Source organism: Orycteropus afer, unplaced genomic scaffold (genome assembly GCF_000298275.1).
Source record: "Orycteropus afer afer isolate SDZICR_OR568_19922 unplaced genomic scaffold, OryAfe1.0 scaffold00112, whole genome shotgun sequence".
NCBI classification, from domain to species: Eukaryota; Metazoa; Chordata; class Mammalia; order Tubulidentata; family Orycteropodidae; genus Orycteropus; species Orycteropus afer.
The window spans coordinates 3,928,653-3,946,747 of NW_006921699.1; the positions used below are offsets into that span (position 1 = coordinate 3,928,653).

Sequence of the window (18,095 nt, forward strand, 5' to 3'; positions counted from 1 at the left end):
CTTGGAAACCCTATTGGGGTTGCTTTGAGTCAGAATTGACTCGATGATAGTGGGTTTATGTTGCAGATACCAACACATGTGCTGTGTTGTGTTCTAACCTGCAGCCTTTGGAGAGGAAGCAGAATTCACCTTAGGGGCTCACCATTTGGGAAAAATCTTGGATTAAGCCCCCTTTTTTTTTTTTTTGCAAAATTAACACCTGAGTCTGAATGGGAGAAATTGAGAAAAATAGGAGAGAAATTTCCCACTATGAGAAAGTAAAATGATAGAATGTTCTCACCACCTCAAGGGGCAGGAATTGGAGGAGGAGTGTAGAAACAGGGAGAAGCAGAGAAAACGGACCCTGCCTGTGATTCTGGGCCCCGACAACTACAGGAGTCATGACCACTCGGGACTGCTGGCAATGGGCGTTAGGGAAGGGGTGTCTGGCATCCCATCTGCTGTAATTCCCTCCCATTCCTCAGCCCTCCAGCTCTACCCTAGAGCCTCAGTACAATGTGGTTACCCACTCCTGCCGACGGTGGGCCTTGGAGGCAGGATGGAGGACCAGTGCCTGATTTGGGGTGAAACAGAACAGGCTTAAAGGGCCTGTAGAAGTGGTCAGCAGCTGTGGTTGGCAAGAGAAGGTAGGATGTCCTTGGGGGTGGGGTGCTCCGAAGTGCTTGAGGGTAGACAGAGAGCTTCCTACAAGCAAGAAACTAGGGTTTGGGCTGTTTGTATTTGCACACTATAGAATCAAACCTGTTGCTGTCATCTCGACTCATGGTGACACCATGTATTATAGAGTGCCAGAATTTGTTTGGCTGTAATCTTTTTACTCTGGTAGCATAGTGGTTAAGTCACTTGCCTGCTAACCAGAAGGCTGACGGTTCAAACCCACCAGCCACTCCTCGGAAGGAAGGTTGGGCAATCCTACTTCCGTAGTGATACTGCCTCGGAAACCCAAGGAGGGGTCGCTATGAGTCGGGGCCGACTCGACGGCACATAACAACAACAACAACAACAACAATCTTTTTACAGAAGCAGATTGCCAGGTCTTTCTTCCATGGCACTGCTAGGTGGGTTCAAACCCCAACCTTTATGTTAGTAGTTGAGTGCAGACCATTTGCACTGCCCAGGGATCTCTGCATACTAGAGATAATGGGGCTGTTACAGGGCAGAAGACTTGGGAACACTCAAGTTGCAGCTACAAAGATGTTTAGTGGAAACCCAGTGCTGCTTCCTTTTAACCATCCTGCTGAGAGAAGTAAAGAACTCAACGAAGAAAAGATTTATTTCCCAATTAAAACATCAGAGACCAGACCCTCTGAAGTGTATTTTACCAGCTAGCTGAGAGTGCTTCAAACTTTGTTTGTAAATATTGGCTGAAGGTGGCTAGTGGGAAGAAGAAACTGACATGATTTTGTTTGTAATATATTCTCAGAGGCACTGAACACCAGCTCTCTGACTCCCAGGAGGGGTTAAGATGGTTCCTCTTACAGGAGAGAGGCCTCCTCTGTATTCTTGCTATGCAGTTACAAACTACTCTCCCCATGCGCATCTCCTGTGTTCTCTCCCATTTATATGCTGAATGAGAAACTGGATTGCTCCCTAACTCAGTTTCCACTGAGCATCATACCTACCTGAGCCAGTTCGGAGCTGCTGAGGTGGCCGTTATCATTTGCATCCAAGTCCTTAAACAGAAACTCCACCAGGAGGCGCTTCTGGGAGGGCTGGTCTTGCCCATTGTCCCCTTCTTGGAGTGGCTGCAGATGGGTCTGGAGTGCCAGAAGAACATTCTTCAGACGGGTGTACTCAGCCATGGTGCACGTGTCACCTGAGAGAGGAGATGAGGTTATTGCAGTGAGAGCCATCCCTTGGTCTCAGAGAATGTTCCCTCCATCTGTCCATTCATCTATCTCACTCACATATAGCGCTTGGGAATTTTTTGTGTGCAAAGCATGGTACAAATAGATGGACCTGTTTGTCTGTCCACCCATCTGTTACACAGATACTTACTGAGCACCTACTATATGCTGGCCTAGAGTGAGTGCCTGATGGAATGGGGAACACATCCAGGGGAATTCACAACCATAATAGCCCTGCAGTGGCTTTGGGAAAGCTAGCCCCAATTCCATTTTGTAGCAGCTTGTATTTGCCTTAATCCTACCTTAAAGGCTGCTTTTGAATACTTGGCTTCATAGATTAGTTTTAGTTAACAGGACTAATAAGCCCTGCTTAAGTTAATTAGGTACACTCCCAGAGCTGGATTACTTCAAAACAAACATGTGTACACAAGCCTATGACCAAAAAACAAAAGGAAGCTTTTCAAAATCAAAACCAAAGCACACAGCCCATTACTCTCAGGCCTTTTATCACAGGCATGCTTGCTGAGCAGCGTCAGAGCTGCACAGCATTTTGGCAAATGAGGTTTGTGATGCGCTGTGACATGACACAGTTTATCTTGGTGATGGGTCACTAGGATGAACACCATATGGGGCATGGCCTATAAACAAGGGCCATGGAGATGTTAGCAGAACAGGCCCCTGCCTCCAGCCCCATTCCCAGTCTTCTAGGAGATCCAGTACTTCCTGTGCCTGGTTTTGCTGAATCCTGGAGAAAGGGAACAGGCTTTTTCGGGCCTGAGGCACCTCCCCTCAATTCCTAGGCCAGTTCAGGGCATCAGGTAACAGGTCAGGGCTGGAGAGTGGAGATAAAGCAAGGCTGAAGAGCATGGGCCTCAGAGGCCACGAGTTTTGAGCATCATGTCTGCTGCTGCCTGGCTGTGAGGCCTCGGACAAGTTGCCTCATTGATTTCATCCATGAAATGGGGATAATAACAGTACTTCCTACACAGGGTTGTTATGAGGATTAAATAAGGTATGTGCATAAAGGGGGAGCTCTGGTGGCATAGTGCCTAAGGCATTTGACTGCTAACCAGAAGGCTGGAGGTTCAAACCTACCAGCCACTCCTCGGAAGGAAGGTTGTGCAATCTACTTCCATAGTGATACTGCCTCAGAAACCCAAGGAGGGTCGCTATGAATCGGATCCGACTTGACGGCAGTGAGAATGAGTGCATAAAGGGCTTAGTACCAGCTTGGCACTGAATGTTGTTGTTATTGTGTGCTGCTGAGTCAATCTCAACTCCTAGTGACCCCATGTGACAGAATAGAACTGCCCCAGAAGGTTTCCTAGGCTGTAATGAGTCAGCATTGATTCAGCAGCATTCAACAACAACAACAGCAACAACAACAATCTTTACAGGAGCAGAAGATCACCAAGTCTTTCTTCTGCAGAGCCACTGGGTGGGTTCTAACTGCCAACCTTTTGGTTAGCAGCCAAGCACTCAACTGTTGTGCCACCAGTGATCCGTTGGCACCAAATAAGGATTCATAATGTGATAGCTACTTTTTCTCTTACCATTACTGGGACCACATGTAACAAGGAACAGTAAACAGGGGAGCTACTTGGTAGGGAAAGATATAAGGCAGGAGTCTGTCTGTCTGCTTCCTTCCTTCCCTCCCTCCTCTCTACAAGCCTGGATGCTCCACTGCTTTTTCTTGTGCTTGTTTGTGTTTCTAAATTTTCTTCCAATTTGGGGTCAATTGATTTCCATCAGAAACAGATGCCCATTACCATTTCCTCCTGCATGTTTATTTAGAAAACAATCAATTGCTGTGTTCAATATAATCAAATCTATTTGCTCTCTGGGAGTCTCTATGCTCTGACAAGGATGATGCTCTCCTATCCTCTCAATCTTGCCAGTATCCCTCTTCTTCCTGGTATAAGACACATTCTTAGGAGTTCTTAGCTTGCAAACCCAAATCTCAACTCAGTATAGCTACACAGTAATAGAAATAGTGATCTTGTCTCACTCCAAAACCACTCCTGCCCAGGGAAAGATGTGGCTGGTTGCTGGATTTGCCTTCTTTCTGGGCTTGGATAATTTGGCCATTTCAGGGGAGGGGGAGGAATAGTCTTGCCCAAGGTATAGGTGTTTGCCCCCTAGCCCCCAACACAGGGTGAAATCTAGTTTTGGCAAATGGACCAGAAATCAGGATGCAGTATATGTGCAGAAAGATGCTGTTGATGTCAATGGTGATGAAGTCTCTGTGTGGAAGTGCAGTGAAGTAAATTACTTAGTATGGCTTTTCTACCCATAAGTCATTGTAAACTCAGTGGTGGAATGAGCAACTGAGGAGCTCCTGATTGTAAATATTATCCACCTGGGTTATTTCTGTTGGGCGTGGCACAACGCAATGTTATGGGTGGCTCTCTCTCAGGTGCTTAGAATTCTGATATTATGATTGGTTGGTTTGACCACTCTGCCAAGCTCAAAAGGAGTCCTCCTAGAGGCAGAACTCTCTCTGACTGCTGGTTGAGAAAGATGTGCTGCTGAAAGAGACACGTGCTGCTGGGAAAGAGACGCAAGAGACACGTGTTGCTGAGTAAGACACCGAGGGACATGCACTGCTGAGGGAGAGACTTGGCTGAGAGACGGTGGGCTGGGAGAGAAACTGACCATTTTTCCTAAACTTGAATTGTAGCCTGGTGCTTTCCTAATAAACCCCATAATCTGTGAGTTCTGTGTGGCCACTGCAGTGAATTATCGAACCCAGGAGAGAGGTGGTGGGTGCTTTGGGAGGAATGGTTGGAGAAAGGGCTGGAGGGAGGCAGCATGTCTGGCCTGGCAGGAATGGGCCTTGGGCTATTGATGGTGATTCTGTCTTCCCATTGTGGGATTAGAGGAGGTCAGAACATGTGGCCTCCTTGCCGTTTTTGCAGGAGGGTTTGCATGGACCAGTCCTGGAGGACCTACCAGGCCTTCCTGGGGACAATCTTTTACACACAGATGCTGGGAAGCTGGTGTACACAGTGGATGGACGTAGGGTCAATACTCAGAAGCACTAGTGAATTGTCAGGCTCCTAACAACATGCCTTAAGCAGGAATGGACCAGGCCAGGTCATAGGGGCAGAAACATCTCACCTTTACTGGCCCTAACCCTACAACTTGCCCTTCCAGACTTTTGGGGGCATATACCTTCTCTGAGCTGGTTGTCCTGGGCCACCAGAGGTCTGCAGTTAGAACCCTCTCTAACACTGGCAGCCTGGGAGACCATCGCAACAATTGTGTTGGGTGGCTACAACTACCTCCCAGGCTCTGTGTCTCCTACCACATCCTCACCATTTACTGTGTGTGCCACAGGCTTTTGGCTTCACCCTGGGAATTACCCAGCAGACCTTTCCTGGTCAGGAAGGTATGCATATAGCTGGAAATCAACTGGAGGGCAGTGGTGGTGGTGTCAAGGATGAGTGCCCCAATCTCTAAGGATCAACTCTCTGGGTCCCTAGCCCTGCCCCATACTAGGGCCCACACCTGCCATGCCTCTCATCTTTTTACAGATATTTATCTATATTTTTTATACCCAGATATATGTGTCATTATATGTGCCAGACACAGTACAGCAGGCAGGTGATACCAGGGAGCTTACAGTCCTGGCATCCTGGGTTCCAGTGGAGGGGGAGCTAATGAGGCCAGGGGTGGAGAGAGCCTCCCTAAGGAAGGTACACTTAGGATGAGACATGGAAGATGAGGAGGGGTTTCTGAGAGAAGGTGGCAGAGGAAAGAGTATGCCAGACAGCAAGGATCATGTGGTCAGAAGTGAGCAGTGCAGCATGTCTGAAGATCCAAGGGAGTTGGGCCCAAGTGAGCCGAGGAGAGTATAGAACAAGGTAAGGCCAGACAAAGAAGTGGGGTGCACAGGCAGGGCCTCAGAGGTCATAGAAGAGAGTGAGGAGAGCTATGGCAGGCTTTCTGGCATTGCAGATTACACTGTTCAAACTTTCTTTGTCCTTTCTTTCCGTTACTAAGAGCCCTCACTCTGCATGCCCAGTGCTGGGCACTGGGGGTCTGGAGAGAGTCAAGTGGCTCTGGTAAGGGAATTTTCAGTCTTTCTTTATTCCAGGAGCAACTGTGGTGAGAGAGTCTCAGACAAGGCCTCTGCCTAACCCCCAGAGATTAGATCATCTGTCTGCTGGTACTGAGCACCTCCAGGGCACCTGCAGCACTGGGGGCGAGTTGTGGTCATGTGAGGAATGGTGGACATGATCACTTTGGAGTTCAAAGTCAAAACTCTCATCAGGAAACCCTTTCATGCTTCATTTCCAGCAACGACTGCCCTTCTGGTTGCTCCCTGCCTTTGCTATCTGAATTTCTGCAGAGGTGGGGAGGGAAGGAGAAATTTCTTCCCTGCCCTCTTCTGGCTCCCAGAGACTAAAACCCACTGCCATTGAGTCAATTCTGACTCATAGTGATCCTGAAGGACAGAGGAGAACCCCCATAGGGTTTCCAAGGCTGTATATCTTTATGGAAGCAGACTGCCTCATCTTTCTCCCACAGCAGTGGTGGGTTTGAACCATTGACTTTAAGGCTCACAGTTGAATGCTTTGATCACTGCTCCATCAGAGCCCCTTTAACAGAGGCAGCCACCCAAAAAGCTGCAGCTTCCAGCCCATTCTCCAAGGCAAGCCTTCCTCCCTTGAGGCAGGCCTTGGTTTCCAGAATTTCTTGTTGTTGTTGTTATGTGCCACTGAGTTCGATCTGACTCATAGTGACCCCTCCTTGGGTTTCCGAGGCAGAATCACTACAGAAGTAGATCGCCCAACCTAAAAGTGATAGTCCAAGTCCCAGTTTTACTTTTTCATTCACGATTCTCCTGGTTTTGCTGTGGGGTCATAAAGAAGGGACTCACGGAGGTGGAGCAGTGGGCGTCTGTGAATCTGTCAAACCTGGTCTTTAGCTAAGTGTTCTCCACCCTGTTGCCAATTTTAAACATTGGTCTTATTATTTAAATAAAAAAAATACACATTCACTGAAGGACACTTGGAAAGCACAGATGAGTATAAAGAGAGAGAAAGTAAGTCATGACTAAGCCACCTCCCAGAAGCAGCTGGTGTTAATTAACAAATGGCCTGCTCCAAGGTCAGGTGGCCCCTCTGCACAGGTCATGCTGAGCCATTAGCAGAATAAACTCGTCCACTTAGGCTGGCCCTTGTCATGTGGGCACCATGGCTTCAGCTAATTCAGCTTCTGTTTTCTTCCTCCTTCCCTGAAGTTTCATTCTATCTGGTTATAGCCCAAGGGTCAGGTCCTTTTCATCTTCACACAAGGTCATCCCTGCTCATCCAGTAAGTCTACCAGGTCATTTCAAGAGTTGGAGGGTTTGTAGGGAGAGAAACAACCAGAGCACAACTGACCACTAGCTGCTCTGCTCCAGGGCCTTTGCAGTTACTGTTCCCTCCATCTGCAATGCTCTTTACTCAGATCCCCACATGGCCACCTTTTCATTTCACCTTGACCATTGTTTAACTATCACCTGATCAGAAAGGCTGTCCTAGTTAAACTAGTGCCCTCTACCCACCTTCATTGCTCTCTCTGCCTGGACCTTGTTTGGGGCTTGTCTGGGTGCTAGGGAGGGAGAGAAGTATGTGTCTGTGGACCAGGCAGGGTCCAGTCTTAGCCTTGGTCCTCTGCCTGTGGGGTGGGGACTCAGACAAAGTAAACACATAACAACCTCTTCTGGGGTCTCAAGGTGGATACAGACTTCATCACAAGCTGCCACATCTTCTGATACCATCACCACTGATGACTATCACTGCAAAGCTGAACAGAGCACTGGATAGGGAGTCAGGAGACCATACCAAAATCCAAACCAAACTTACTGCCATCAAGTCAATTCCAACTCATTGTGACCTCTCCGTGGGTTTCCAAGATGGTAACTCTATGGTAGTAGACTGCCCAGTCCTTCTTCCAAGGAATGGCTGATGGGTTTCAACTGCCACCCTTCTGGTTAGCAATCAAATGCCTTAGGCACTACACCACCAGAGTTCCCTTCAGGAGACCATACACAAACATAAACACACACTGCCGTCGAGTTGGACCTGACTCATAGCTACCCCTCCTTGGGTTTCCGAGGTGGTTTCACTACGGAAGTAGATTGCCCAACCTTCTTTCCGAGGAGTGGCTGGTGGCTTTGAACCGCCAGACTTCTGGTTAGCAGTCAAATACCTTAGGTACTATGCCACCAGAGGTCCTGTCAGGAGACCATAGGGCTCTGCATTTATCTGGCAGTGAGGCCCTAAGGAAGGCATTCATTCCCTGGTCCTTCCTGCTCCATTTTCTTACTTAAATGGGTTTAATAACAGCCCCTGCACCCACTCATAGGGTGATGACAATTTAAAAAGTTATGAGAGGACTTTGCAAAATCCAAGTTGCCAGCCAGGCCTACAGTCTTCTCATGACAAAATGGGCTTTAATGTTCCAAGAGAGCAGTGGTGTGTTTCATTTGTCTTTGTTCTCTTCACCATTGCCCTGTACCTGGCACAAATTAACTAACTCACTCACTCCTGTTGAGTCAGATCTGACTCATAGTGACCCCTCCTTGGGTTTCTGAGGCGATATCACTACAGAAGTAGATTGCCCAACCTTCCTTCCAAGGAGTGGCTGGTGGGTTTGAACCACCAGCCTTTTAGTTAGCAGTCAAATGCCTTAGGCACTATGCTGCTAGAGCTCCTGTACCTGGTACAATGTGGTTACACAAGGTGGCTACAAAATCACTGTTTGGGGATAAACAGAAGACACCCTGGATTTTCTCCCTCCTATCCCACTGCCTGTGGACATCCCTGCTCTGGAACTTCTCAGGGAGGAAGGCTGACAATGACGAACATTTTTGACAGCCCCTCAGAAGGGTTCAGCTCTCCTCTGGCCTGTCTGGGCAGACTCCACCTTGCAAGGCCGGCATGGCCAGCCTCCAGCACTAGCCTTGGACTTGCTGCCAGCATGTGTGTGTGTGTGGCTCTTCCTGCTCCCAGACCAGGCCTGCTTTGGCAGATAAAATATTGATCAGCCTGCTGAGGAGCCCAGAGTGTGATCCTATTTTCATGTCAGAACTTGGTAATGAACTACATTTATCAAGCCCGTTCTCCATGAGAAAGGTCAGCTGCAGATCTGGCTAAGTTGTTATGACACCTCATTAATCTAGTTCCCTCAATAATTGTCCCTCTTTGAGGATTCTAATGTTCTCCCATTCCAGCCATACTCCCTCCACACAGAGAGAGATTATTATAGCAGGAACACAGGCACATCGCATTTAATTTTTGAGCAAAAGCAGATAGGAAGCAGGTAGCAGCCTCTGGAATTAAATGTCTGTCAAAGGAACACTTTCTAGTACAGAATAAAAGAGAAACAAGGGAGACAATACGAATATTTCAGCAGTTTTCACTGTTCTGCTAGACCACACCTCCCAGGGACTACGTTCATTAGGTGGCAGGTAAAGCCTCCAATCGCTGGTGTGGGTGGGGCTGAGGGGCTCCAAGGTCAAGAAAATAGTTGTGTCATATAGCATGGGCAAGTGAGAGACTACCCAGGCAGTAGGAAGCTTAGATTCTAGTTGAGAATGAGACAGGTTTTGTGGTGAAGGCCTCAGTCCTGGATACCAGTGTGCAGGCAGGTGTGGCAGTGGGTTGGAGACCCCTCCCATCAGGGACAGAAGAGTTATGAAGACCAGACAGGACATATCTCTTCCTGCCTCCTCCTTCTCCCTCAACCCCACAGCCATTTCAGCAACAAGTCCTTTAGCCTTTCTCTCTAACGTGTCAACTAAAAATGTCCCTCATCTCCTGCCCTGTTCTTATCTCTCACTACCCTTCGATTGTTTATGTCCTCTAGCACTTTTCTCTATTTTTAATTTCTGTGATTTACCCATCTACTTGTTGATGGTCAGTCTCTCTGTCAGACTGTCAGCTTCATAAGAGCCTGGAACTTTGCCTTGTTTTCAGGTGCATCCCTGGTCTTGGCCCAGCACATACACATGGAAAGTGTTCATGTAATATGTTGACTGGGGTCCCCTGTCTTCTGTTGTGTCAGCTCCTTGGGAGGAGGCTGGCTTTGTGGGAGGTGCAGTTGCTAGCAAATACCTCCTGATACATGTAGCCATGCTCATTGAAGCTCAAGCTGCTCTGGGCCTTCTAGGGGGTGTGGGTCCTACTTACCAGTGGTGACACTCCAAAACCTACATAGGTGGCCCCACATAGTTAATTCTGGCATATCCAGGCTGTTGGTGGTGGTAAGGTGGTCAGCCACAGAGAAGCTGTTTCCCCTCTGGAAATGAAGTTACATAGAGGTAGTTCCTTTAAGTCACCTCTAGTGGGCACCCAGCAGTTCCCTGGGGACCACCTCAGGAGAGGAGGATGGTGGAAGTTCTGCCTGTTATGGCTGGTAAGAACAGACAGGCCTTGCAAAGAGGCCGGATGGAGGGCCTGAGGCTCAGATCAGCAACCCAGGTGGGGAGGCTGAGAGTGAAATTCGGCCAGGCACAGCTTCAGGAAAGGTTCCATTCCATACTGGGACTCTAATCAGTAAGAGTCCAAAGCTGACCCTTTGGACCATCTGTGCTCTCTGGGAGAGCTTTATACACAAGCAGAATGATGGGGAGGTGGGGGCTAGAGAAATTCCAGGCCTGCTATGAAGACACCAGTCCCTGACAGCCTCTTGGGTGCTGGAAATTCCTCAATACGGCAGCCCTGCTCTTCAGGAAAATGAGTTGATGTGCTCATCTGCTAACTGAAAGGTTGGCAGTTCAAGTCCACTCAGAGACACTTTGACAGACCTGGCAATCTACTTAAGAAAAATCAGTCATTGAAAACCCTAAGGAGCACAGTTCTACTCTGACACATACAGGGTTGCCATGAGTGGGAATCAACTTGATGGCAACTGTTGCATTTTAGGATTCTCCTAAAAATCCCAATTTTCCTGGAGAGAGGAATACAGGATGCAGATTGCTTGACATCAGGAAGTGCTCAGCTGTATTTGTGGAAGCAAACCCTTCTGGGGATGGGTGTGGGCCAAGAGGTGGGGGGTGGGGGTGGGAAGGAAGGAAGTGCTGGGGTGAGCGCTAATGGGTGTAATGGGTCATGCTCTGAGATGCCAACAGGAGGGGTGTGGGCATCCCCCTTCCCAAACAGACACAGGTCATCCTTTTAGATACCACATAGGGGCAAGCTAAGGACTGTGTCTTTGAGCCCTAGCCCCCAGCCCTTTCCCAACCTGGCAGGGTGACTCAGTTCCATCTAGGCAGGCTCAGACCAGAGCTCAGATCCTGAGAACCACACCTGGGACAAACTTAGAGTGGCCTAGGGGAGAGAGGATATGCCTCTCTGCTGCTGCCAAGTCTGCTAACAACCCTCTCCAGCATGAGCAACACTTCTTCCCATTCCCAAACTGTCTCCAGCCACCTGACAAGTGATTCACGTGCAGCCCAGACAAAGCTGAGATCTTCACCACCAAAGCAAAAACTTGGCTTAATCGTCTGGCGCCAACATTACTGCTAAATATGGCCGTGTTACATGGGCCTCAGTTGCGATGTGTCATTCTGAGGTCTATTTTGAAACTGCTAAGCTGTGCAAAGAGCAAGAAGCATTTTACTCCCAGATCTAATTTATGAGCCGCCATAACTTTACTAGAGTTTAGCTTAAGAGGAACAGATGTTTAACTTGATGTAAATTCATGAACGTTAACAATCTTTCTGCTACCATTTCGGGGAAAATTCAATTAACAATAAATGCCAAAACCAGTGGGCTTATCTTTAGGATACATTTCAGCTAACATGATATAGCTTCAGTGAGGGTGTTGACAGAGTCACAAAATTTTGAAAATTTCAGGCGGTTGTTAAGCACACATGATACAGTCTTCTCATGCTCCCCAAAGACGCAGAAAGAGAGGTACCCAAAGTCAGGCTACTTAGTGACCCATTGCTGATTGTCCCTCTGAGGCCTGTGGCTTCTGAGTAAATGGATCACTTTCACCTCTAGAGATGTTTATGCTGTCCTTGACCTAAGCTGGTCCTCCAGCCCTGAAGGACCTCCCTAGTCTGGCTCTACCTACTTCCCCCTACAGGAAACCATCCCACAGGTGCTCCTTTCCTGAAAGGCTCTTTTTAAGTCTGACTTTTCTGTCAAGGCCCCGCTCCATGGAGTCACTTGTGTTCATGCCCAGTCACACACTCTGGACCCTGGGCCCTTTAAGCCTATAGATTTTTTCTTTGTCTTTGTCCTACCTCCTCCATAGACTGAGCTCTCTAAAGGCAAGGACTGTGCTTCCAACATCTTTGCATCTCATTCTGCTAGAGAAAACAGCCACAGGGACCCCCAGTGGCTGTGCCTCCCCTTCCATCACTCAGAGCTCCCCAACATTGCCTCCTCATTCACTAGACCCAATATCAGAACACCAACAACAGGTCCAATGCACTCATTAGACAGATGGGAAAACCCAGGCCCAGGCTGTGGAGGGACACAACCAGCCTATGCTGCAGGTCTGGCAAGTGGCAGATTCAGGATTAGACTCCCGGTCTTCTGACCCCTGGTTCTTTCAATCACATGATATAGGACCTCAAGGAAACTAAAAGTTGGCTTTCTTTCTTTATTTATTTATTTTTCCTAGAGAATTCCTACGACAGGCCTAGTTGAAGAAAACTGAATGTAAGAGAATGCTCTTATCTTTAGAGGGAAAGCAGCTAGGTGATAATTTTTTTAGCATGTTCTCAAACTTTGGTCTGCATCACAATCACTTGGAGCACTGGTTAAAAGTGTAAATTATGGGTCCCACCTCTAGAGAGTCTGTGACAGCAAGTCTGGGGTGAGGCCTGGACAGCTGCATTTTTAATAGAGTCCTTGATGATTTTGATGCAGATAGTCCCTGGCCATACTTTAGGAAACATGACCCTTTAGCAAGCTTCCTTACCTGGTCCTCCAGCAGGGCTCACTTGGCTTGGCTTGAGAGCTGTCTGACTACTGGAAGGGGCTTAGAAGGGATACTTACCAGGGATCAAGTCAGGAGGAAAACCTGAACAACTGTCATAAAGTGTCCGTACCTCAGCCAGGGCCCAGGGAGAGCCAAGCAGCTCCTTTTCATTTCCTAGCCTTGCTCCCCTTCAAGGCAAGGATTCACTGGTCCCTGCTGGGACTGGAAAGCTGAGGCCTCATAAGGGCTGCAGGAAGAGGAGGGCACGGATATAGAACGAGTTGTCTCAGTTCAGGAATGCCTGCTGCTTGGCGCTGACATCTCATTGTCATCTCAACTGTAGGACTCTTCCCCTTGGTTAGACCTTTGGGGCCATAAAACCTCCCAGTAAAATCTCAGGAACAGAATCAAAGGAATTAATTGGGGGTGGGGTGGTACCTACATTCTCCCATCCCTCATTCATAACAACTTCCCCAACTGGTGGCCATACCCTGGTCCAGCACCACTGCTGACACCCATCACAGGATGGCTGGGCTTACAGATAAGAGGATCTGTTCCCTCAAAAGTCACCTGCTGGTGTCCAGCCATACCCTGTCCTTAGTGTGTGAGCACTCTGGCAGCCAGGGGGCAACTGAAGGAAATCCAGAGGCAGAACCTTGGATGTGGGTGAGTCCCAGCTGGATGCATTCCCTCAACTTCCCAGGATGGAAAGGGGACATAGTATCAGGCTGGAAAACTCTCCTTGGTCAGTTTCTGGCAGATCTTTTCCCTGGAGCATCTATATTTGTCATCCCAGCTGACTTTGAATGTACTCAGTTGAAGGTACAAGGCCCACTTGGGACCACAAACAGAATCTTCATATCTAAGGCTCTCTATGGCCTTAAACCCAGGGTTCATTGAACATGGCCCTGCAGACCTTGCACCTTCCTCCCCAGCTGCTTTGGACTATAAGCAGTCAAGCCCATTCCAATGCTGGCAGAAATATCCACCTCCACCTCCACCTGAATTTGTGGACAAAACCTCATCTCAAGTTTTGCCCCAATATCAGGTAATTTAAATTAATAAAACCACCCAGACCTTTGTTAGCTAAATGGTACATTTGCTCATGAATGCCTGGTTCAATTGATGTTGCTATACAATCTGCCATTTGACATTTACAATCCTCTCTTTTATTCCTATTAGAGAAAGCAAAATTGGTTGGATTCCTGGGAGAGGGCTCCACATACACTTTTTACGGTTCACTGGCACATCTATCAGGTGGCCCCAGAGTGAAAGAGTAATGTTTGAAAACTTGAATAAATGTTAGAGTCTCCCTGGCATTAAGAACTTTATTTTTCACAGCTGTATTAAGAGAGAACCCATGGACTCCTCATACCCCCTCACACCAGGTCCTCCACTGCCTTGTCCAGAAATTCAGCCCTTATCCCCTTTCCTGACCCCATACACGCAGAGGAAAAGCAGTGGTGCTGGACCAGGGTATAGCCACCAGTTGGGGAAGTTGTCATGACTGAGGGATGGGGAATGTGGGCACCACCCCACCCCCTATTAATTGTTTTGATTCTGTTCCTGAGACTTTACTGGGAAGTTTTATGGCCCCAAAGGTCTAACCAAGGGGAAGAGTTCTACAATTGAGATGACAATAAGCTTTTCAGGTGTCAGTCATGCCCAGAAATGTAGCTGCTTTGAGTGGCTGGTCTTTGAGTGATCATTGAACTGAGCAGAAGGTACAGCATCCAGAGACGCAGAGGGTCTAAGCCTGGCAGTGCCTTAGTGAGTGACTGAGACAAGGGCCGTTGGCTGCCAAGTGAGGGTTGTGAGTCAGGAAAAGTGAGCTTTTGGTTCACATGTGGACTCAGTATACATCCAAGGAATCTCTATAAATGGTCTCAAGAAGCAGTGCTGTCCCCAGGATAAGTATTGGAATTTGTGAGGGTTTTTCAGTTGTTAAAATGATCGGGGGTTCCTAGTGGCACTTCAGGAAGTCCTGGTAGCACAGTGGTTGAATGTTTGGCTGCAAACTGAAAGGTTGGTGGTTTGAACCCACCAGTTGCTCCATGGGAGAAAGATGTAGCAGTGTGTGTCTGTAAAGATTTACAGCCTTGGATACCCTGTGGGGCAGTTCTACTCTATCCTATACAATTGCTCTGTGTCAGAATCAACTAGATGACAATGGTTTTTAGTTTAGTTTAGTGACACTCAGGCCTTTGGCTGCTAACCAAAAGATAGACAGCTGAAACCCACCAGCCACTCTGTGGGAGAAAGATGTGGCAGTCTGCCTCCATAAAGATTTACAGCCTTGAAAACCCTGTGAGGTACTTCTTCTCTGTCCTGTAGAGTTACTATGAGTCAGAAATAGAACAGCAATGGTTTGGTTTGGTTTAGTGACACTTAATGGGTAGGGTCAGGGATGCTAGATATCCTGCTATTTGTAGCACAGTCCTTCATAACCAACTTTTGCTGGCCTGGCATCTCACACGAGTCTTCAAATGCCCCAGTGGACAGTCATGGAGGTAAAAGATCTGTTGGCAATTACCTGAACCTAGAATCTAATACCATGTTCCGTACAAAGCATTTCCCCCTCCCTAGGGTTTTAACATATAATACATTTTCCAAGGATGTAACTATGCTATAAATTGTAAATTTTGTTTACAACCTGTGGTAGTTAAGGTTGTGTATCAACTTGGCTGGCCTTGGGTTTGAGTGGCTTGGCAGGTGGATGTAGTTATTCCCGTGATGAAATTGTAATCATCCCCATGTGGAATCTGCTGTGAGCAGCTAAGTAGTTGCCTTCATGGTGTGGCCTGCTTCCAGTATATAGAGACTAGTGAGAATGGTCTCTAGCTTTGGGCACATTTGGATTCTGCATTTGACTTAGTCTTTATCTACAGTTCCTGGACTTGAACTAGTGGTCTGCTGTGTCGTTTGCTAATTTTGGGATTGTTCTTGGACTCGAACCTGCCATGTTGCCTGCTATCTTGGGACTGTGCCATCTTCCCAACCTTGGGTTTGTCAGCCTCAGCAGCCAGCAGCTGCCTAAGAGATGCCTCCAGCTCCAGTGGGCTTGGAGCAAGAGGCAGAGCTGAAGCTCAAGGTCGAGGAGACTTCATCCAGATCCTAGAGCTAGCACTCTGAATTTGGACAGCCTCCTAAACTGTAAGATAACTAATTCCTGTTTGCTAAAGCCATCTACTTGTGGTATTTCTGTTATGGCAGCACTATTGTTGTTGTTGTTAGCTCTGATTCACAGTGACCCTGTGTACAACTGAATGAAACACTGCCTGGTCCTGCACATCCTCACAATCCTTGCTATGTTTGAGCCCATCATTGCAGCCACTGAGTCAATCCATCCTATTGAGGGTCTTCCCTTCTTCACTGACCCTCTGCTTTACCAAGCATAATATCCTTCTCTAGGGAATGGTCTCTTCTGACAACATGACTGAAGTAGATGAGACAAGTCTGGCCATTTTCACTTCCAAGGAGTATTCTGGCTGCCCTTTGTCCAGGACTGATTTGTTCTTCTCTGTTGTTGTTGTTGTTATCTGCCATCGAGTCGGCCCCGACTCATAGCGACCCCTCCTTGGGTTTCCGAGGCAGTATCACTATGGAAGTAGGAATGCCCAACCTTCCTTCCGAGGAGTGGCTGGTGGGTTTGAACCGCCAGCCTTCTGGTTAGCAGTCAAGTGCCTTAAGCACTATGCTACCAGAGCTCCTTGTTCTCTAGCAGCACTAAAAAGGAACTCTGGTGGTACAGTGGGTAAGGCATTTGGTTGTTAACCAGAAGACCCCAGTTCATACCCACCAGTTGCTCTGCAGGAGGAAGATGAGGCAATCTACTTCTGTAAAGATTTACAGCCTTGGAAATTCAATGTGGGTTGCTATGAGTCAGAATTGACTCAATGACAGTACATAAAAGCCCTAGAGAACCAATACACAACTTTATGAAGAATTGTTCAATGTTTTGAAGAATTATACCTTCAAAAGGAATGTCACTTGAGTACTCAAATTATCAATGTCATACATCTATCAAAGGCTGCATCTGCAGCTATCACATTCATAGGGACCTTACACAGATGCTAACACTGACTACTGTGGGTGAAGCTGGTGACCACACATGTACATATTGAAAGGCATATTTTACCTGAATTATTTTTCTTGTACTCCCCTTAATGTCACAGTTTTAAATCTGACATATATTCATTTTGAGATAATAAAGGGAGGTTTACAAAATATTTGCTACAAAAAGGTGGCTTTAGGTCTGATACGGTTAAAGACAAATGATTACCATGAAAAACGTGAACCTGTGCCCTTACTTCTTTCCACACTTCTCACTCCTGGAATTCTTAGAGAATAGTGTGAACAGTATGTGTGTACACTTGACTGTGTGTGGTGGTTACAGTTTTGTGTCAACTTGGCTAGACCTGGTTGAGTGGCTGGGCAGCTGGATGTAGTATTTCCCATGATGAAACTGGTAATCAACTCCATGGTGGAATCTACTGTGAGCAGCTGAGTAGCTGTCTTTGGGTATGTGGTCTGCTTTCCATATATAAGAAACAGCTTTGGGAATAGTCTCTAGCTTATGGCATGCTTGAACCCTGCATGTAGCTGTGTCATTGTTCAGTAGCCTGCCATGCTCTGCTGATCCTGGGACTTCCAATGGACTTGAATGAGCGGCCTGCTGCATTGTTTGGTAACATCGGGACTGTGCCATTTTAGTCGACCTTCAACCTTGGGCTTGTTAGCCTCAGCATCCAGTAGCTGCCTGAGTGAAGAGATACTTCTAGCTTCAGTGGGCCAGGAGCAAGAGGGAGAGCTGAAGCCCAAGGTCAAGGGGCTTTCACACAGTCCCCAGAGCCTGGCACTTGGAACTTGGACTTCTAGCCTCTGGAACTGTAAGAGAATAAACTCCTGTTTGTTAAAGCCATCTCATTTGTGGTATATTCCTGTCAGAGTGGCACTAGGTAACCAGAACACTGTGTATATATGGTGAACATGTGTGTGTGCACCTGAGCGTGTGTGCACATCCTTGTGATGTATGTGCCTGTACAAGCATGTCCCTGGAGAAGTGCTGTGTACACATGTATAACTGTGCATGAAAGCCAAACCCAGGGAGATGGAGGGTACAGTTGTGCCCTTAGGCCATGAGCCACCTGGCCTCTGCAGGGGTAGCCCAACAGCTCTTGAGGAAGAGGCTTTACCTACATGCCTGGGAACAGAAACCACATGCCCCAAACCTGGGTGGTGCAAATGGTTAATGTGCTCACTGGCTAGCTGAAAGGTTCAAGGTTCAAGTCCACCCAGAGATGCCTTGGAAGAAAGGCC

General features: G+C 47.6%; 1 protein-coding gene across 1 annotated transcript in view; it reads right to left on the reverse strand.

Annotated features, from left to right (window-relative positions):
* The window catches only part of FSTL4 (follistatin like 4), a 644,321-nt gene that overhangs the window by 174,704 nt on the left and 451,522 nt on the right, over positions 1 to 18,095 (reverse strand). Inside the window, exon 5 of the mRNA XM_007943751.1 lies at positions 1,623 to 1,816. Coding sequence (XP_007941942.1) covers positions 1,623 to 1,816 — 194 coding nt within the window. The remainder of the gene's footprint in view (positions 1 to 1,622; positions 1,817 to 18,095) is intronic.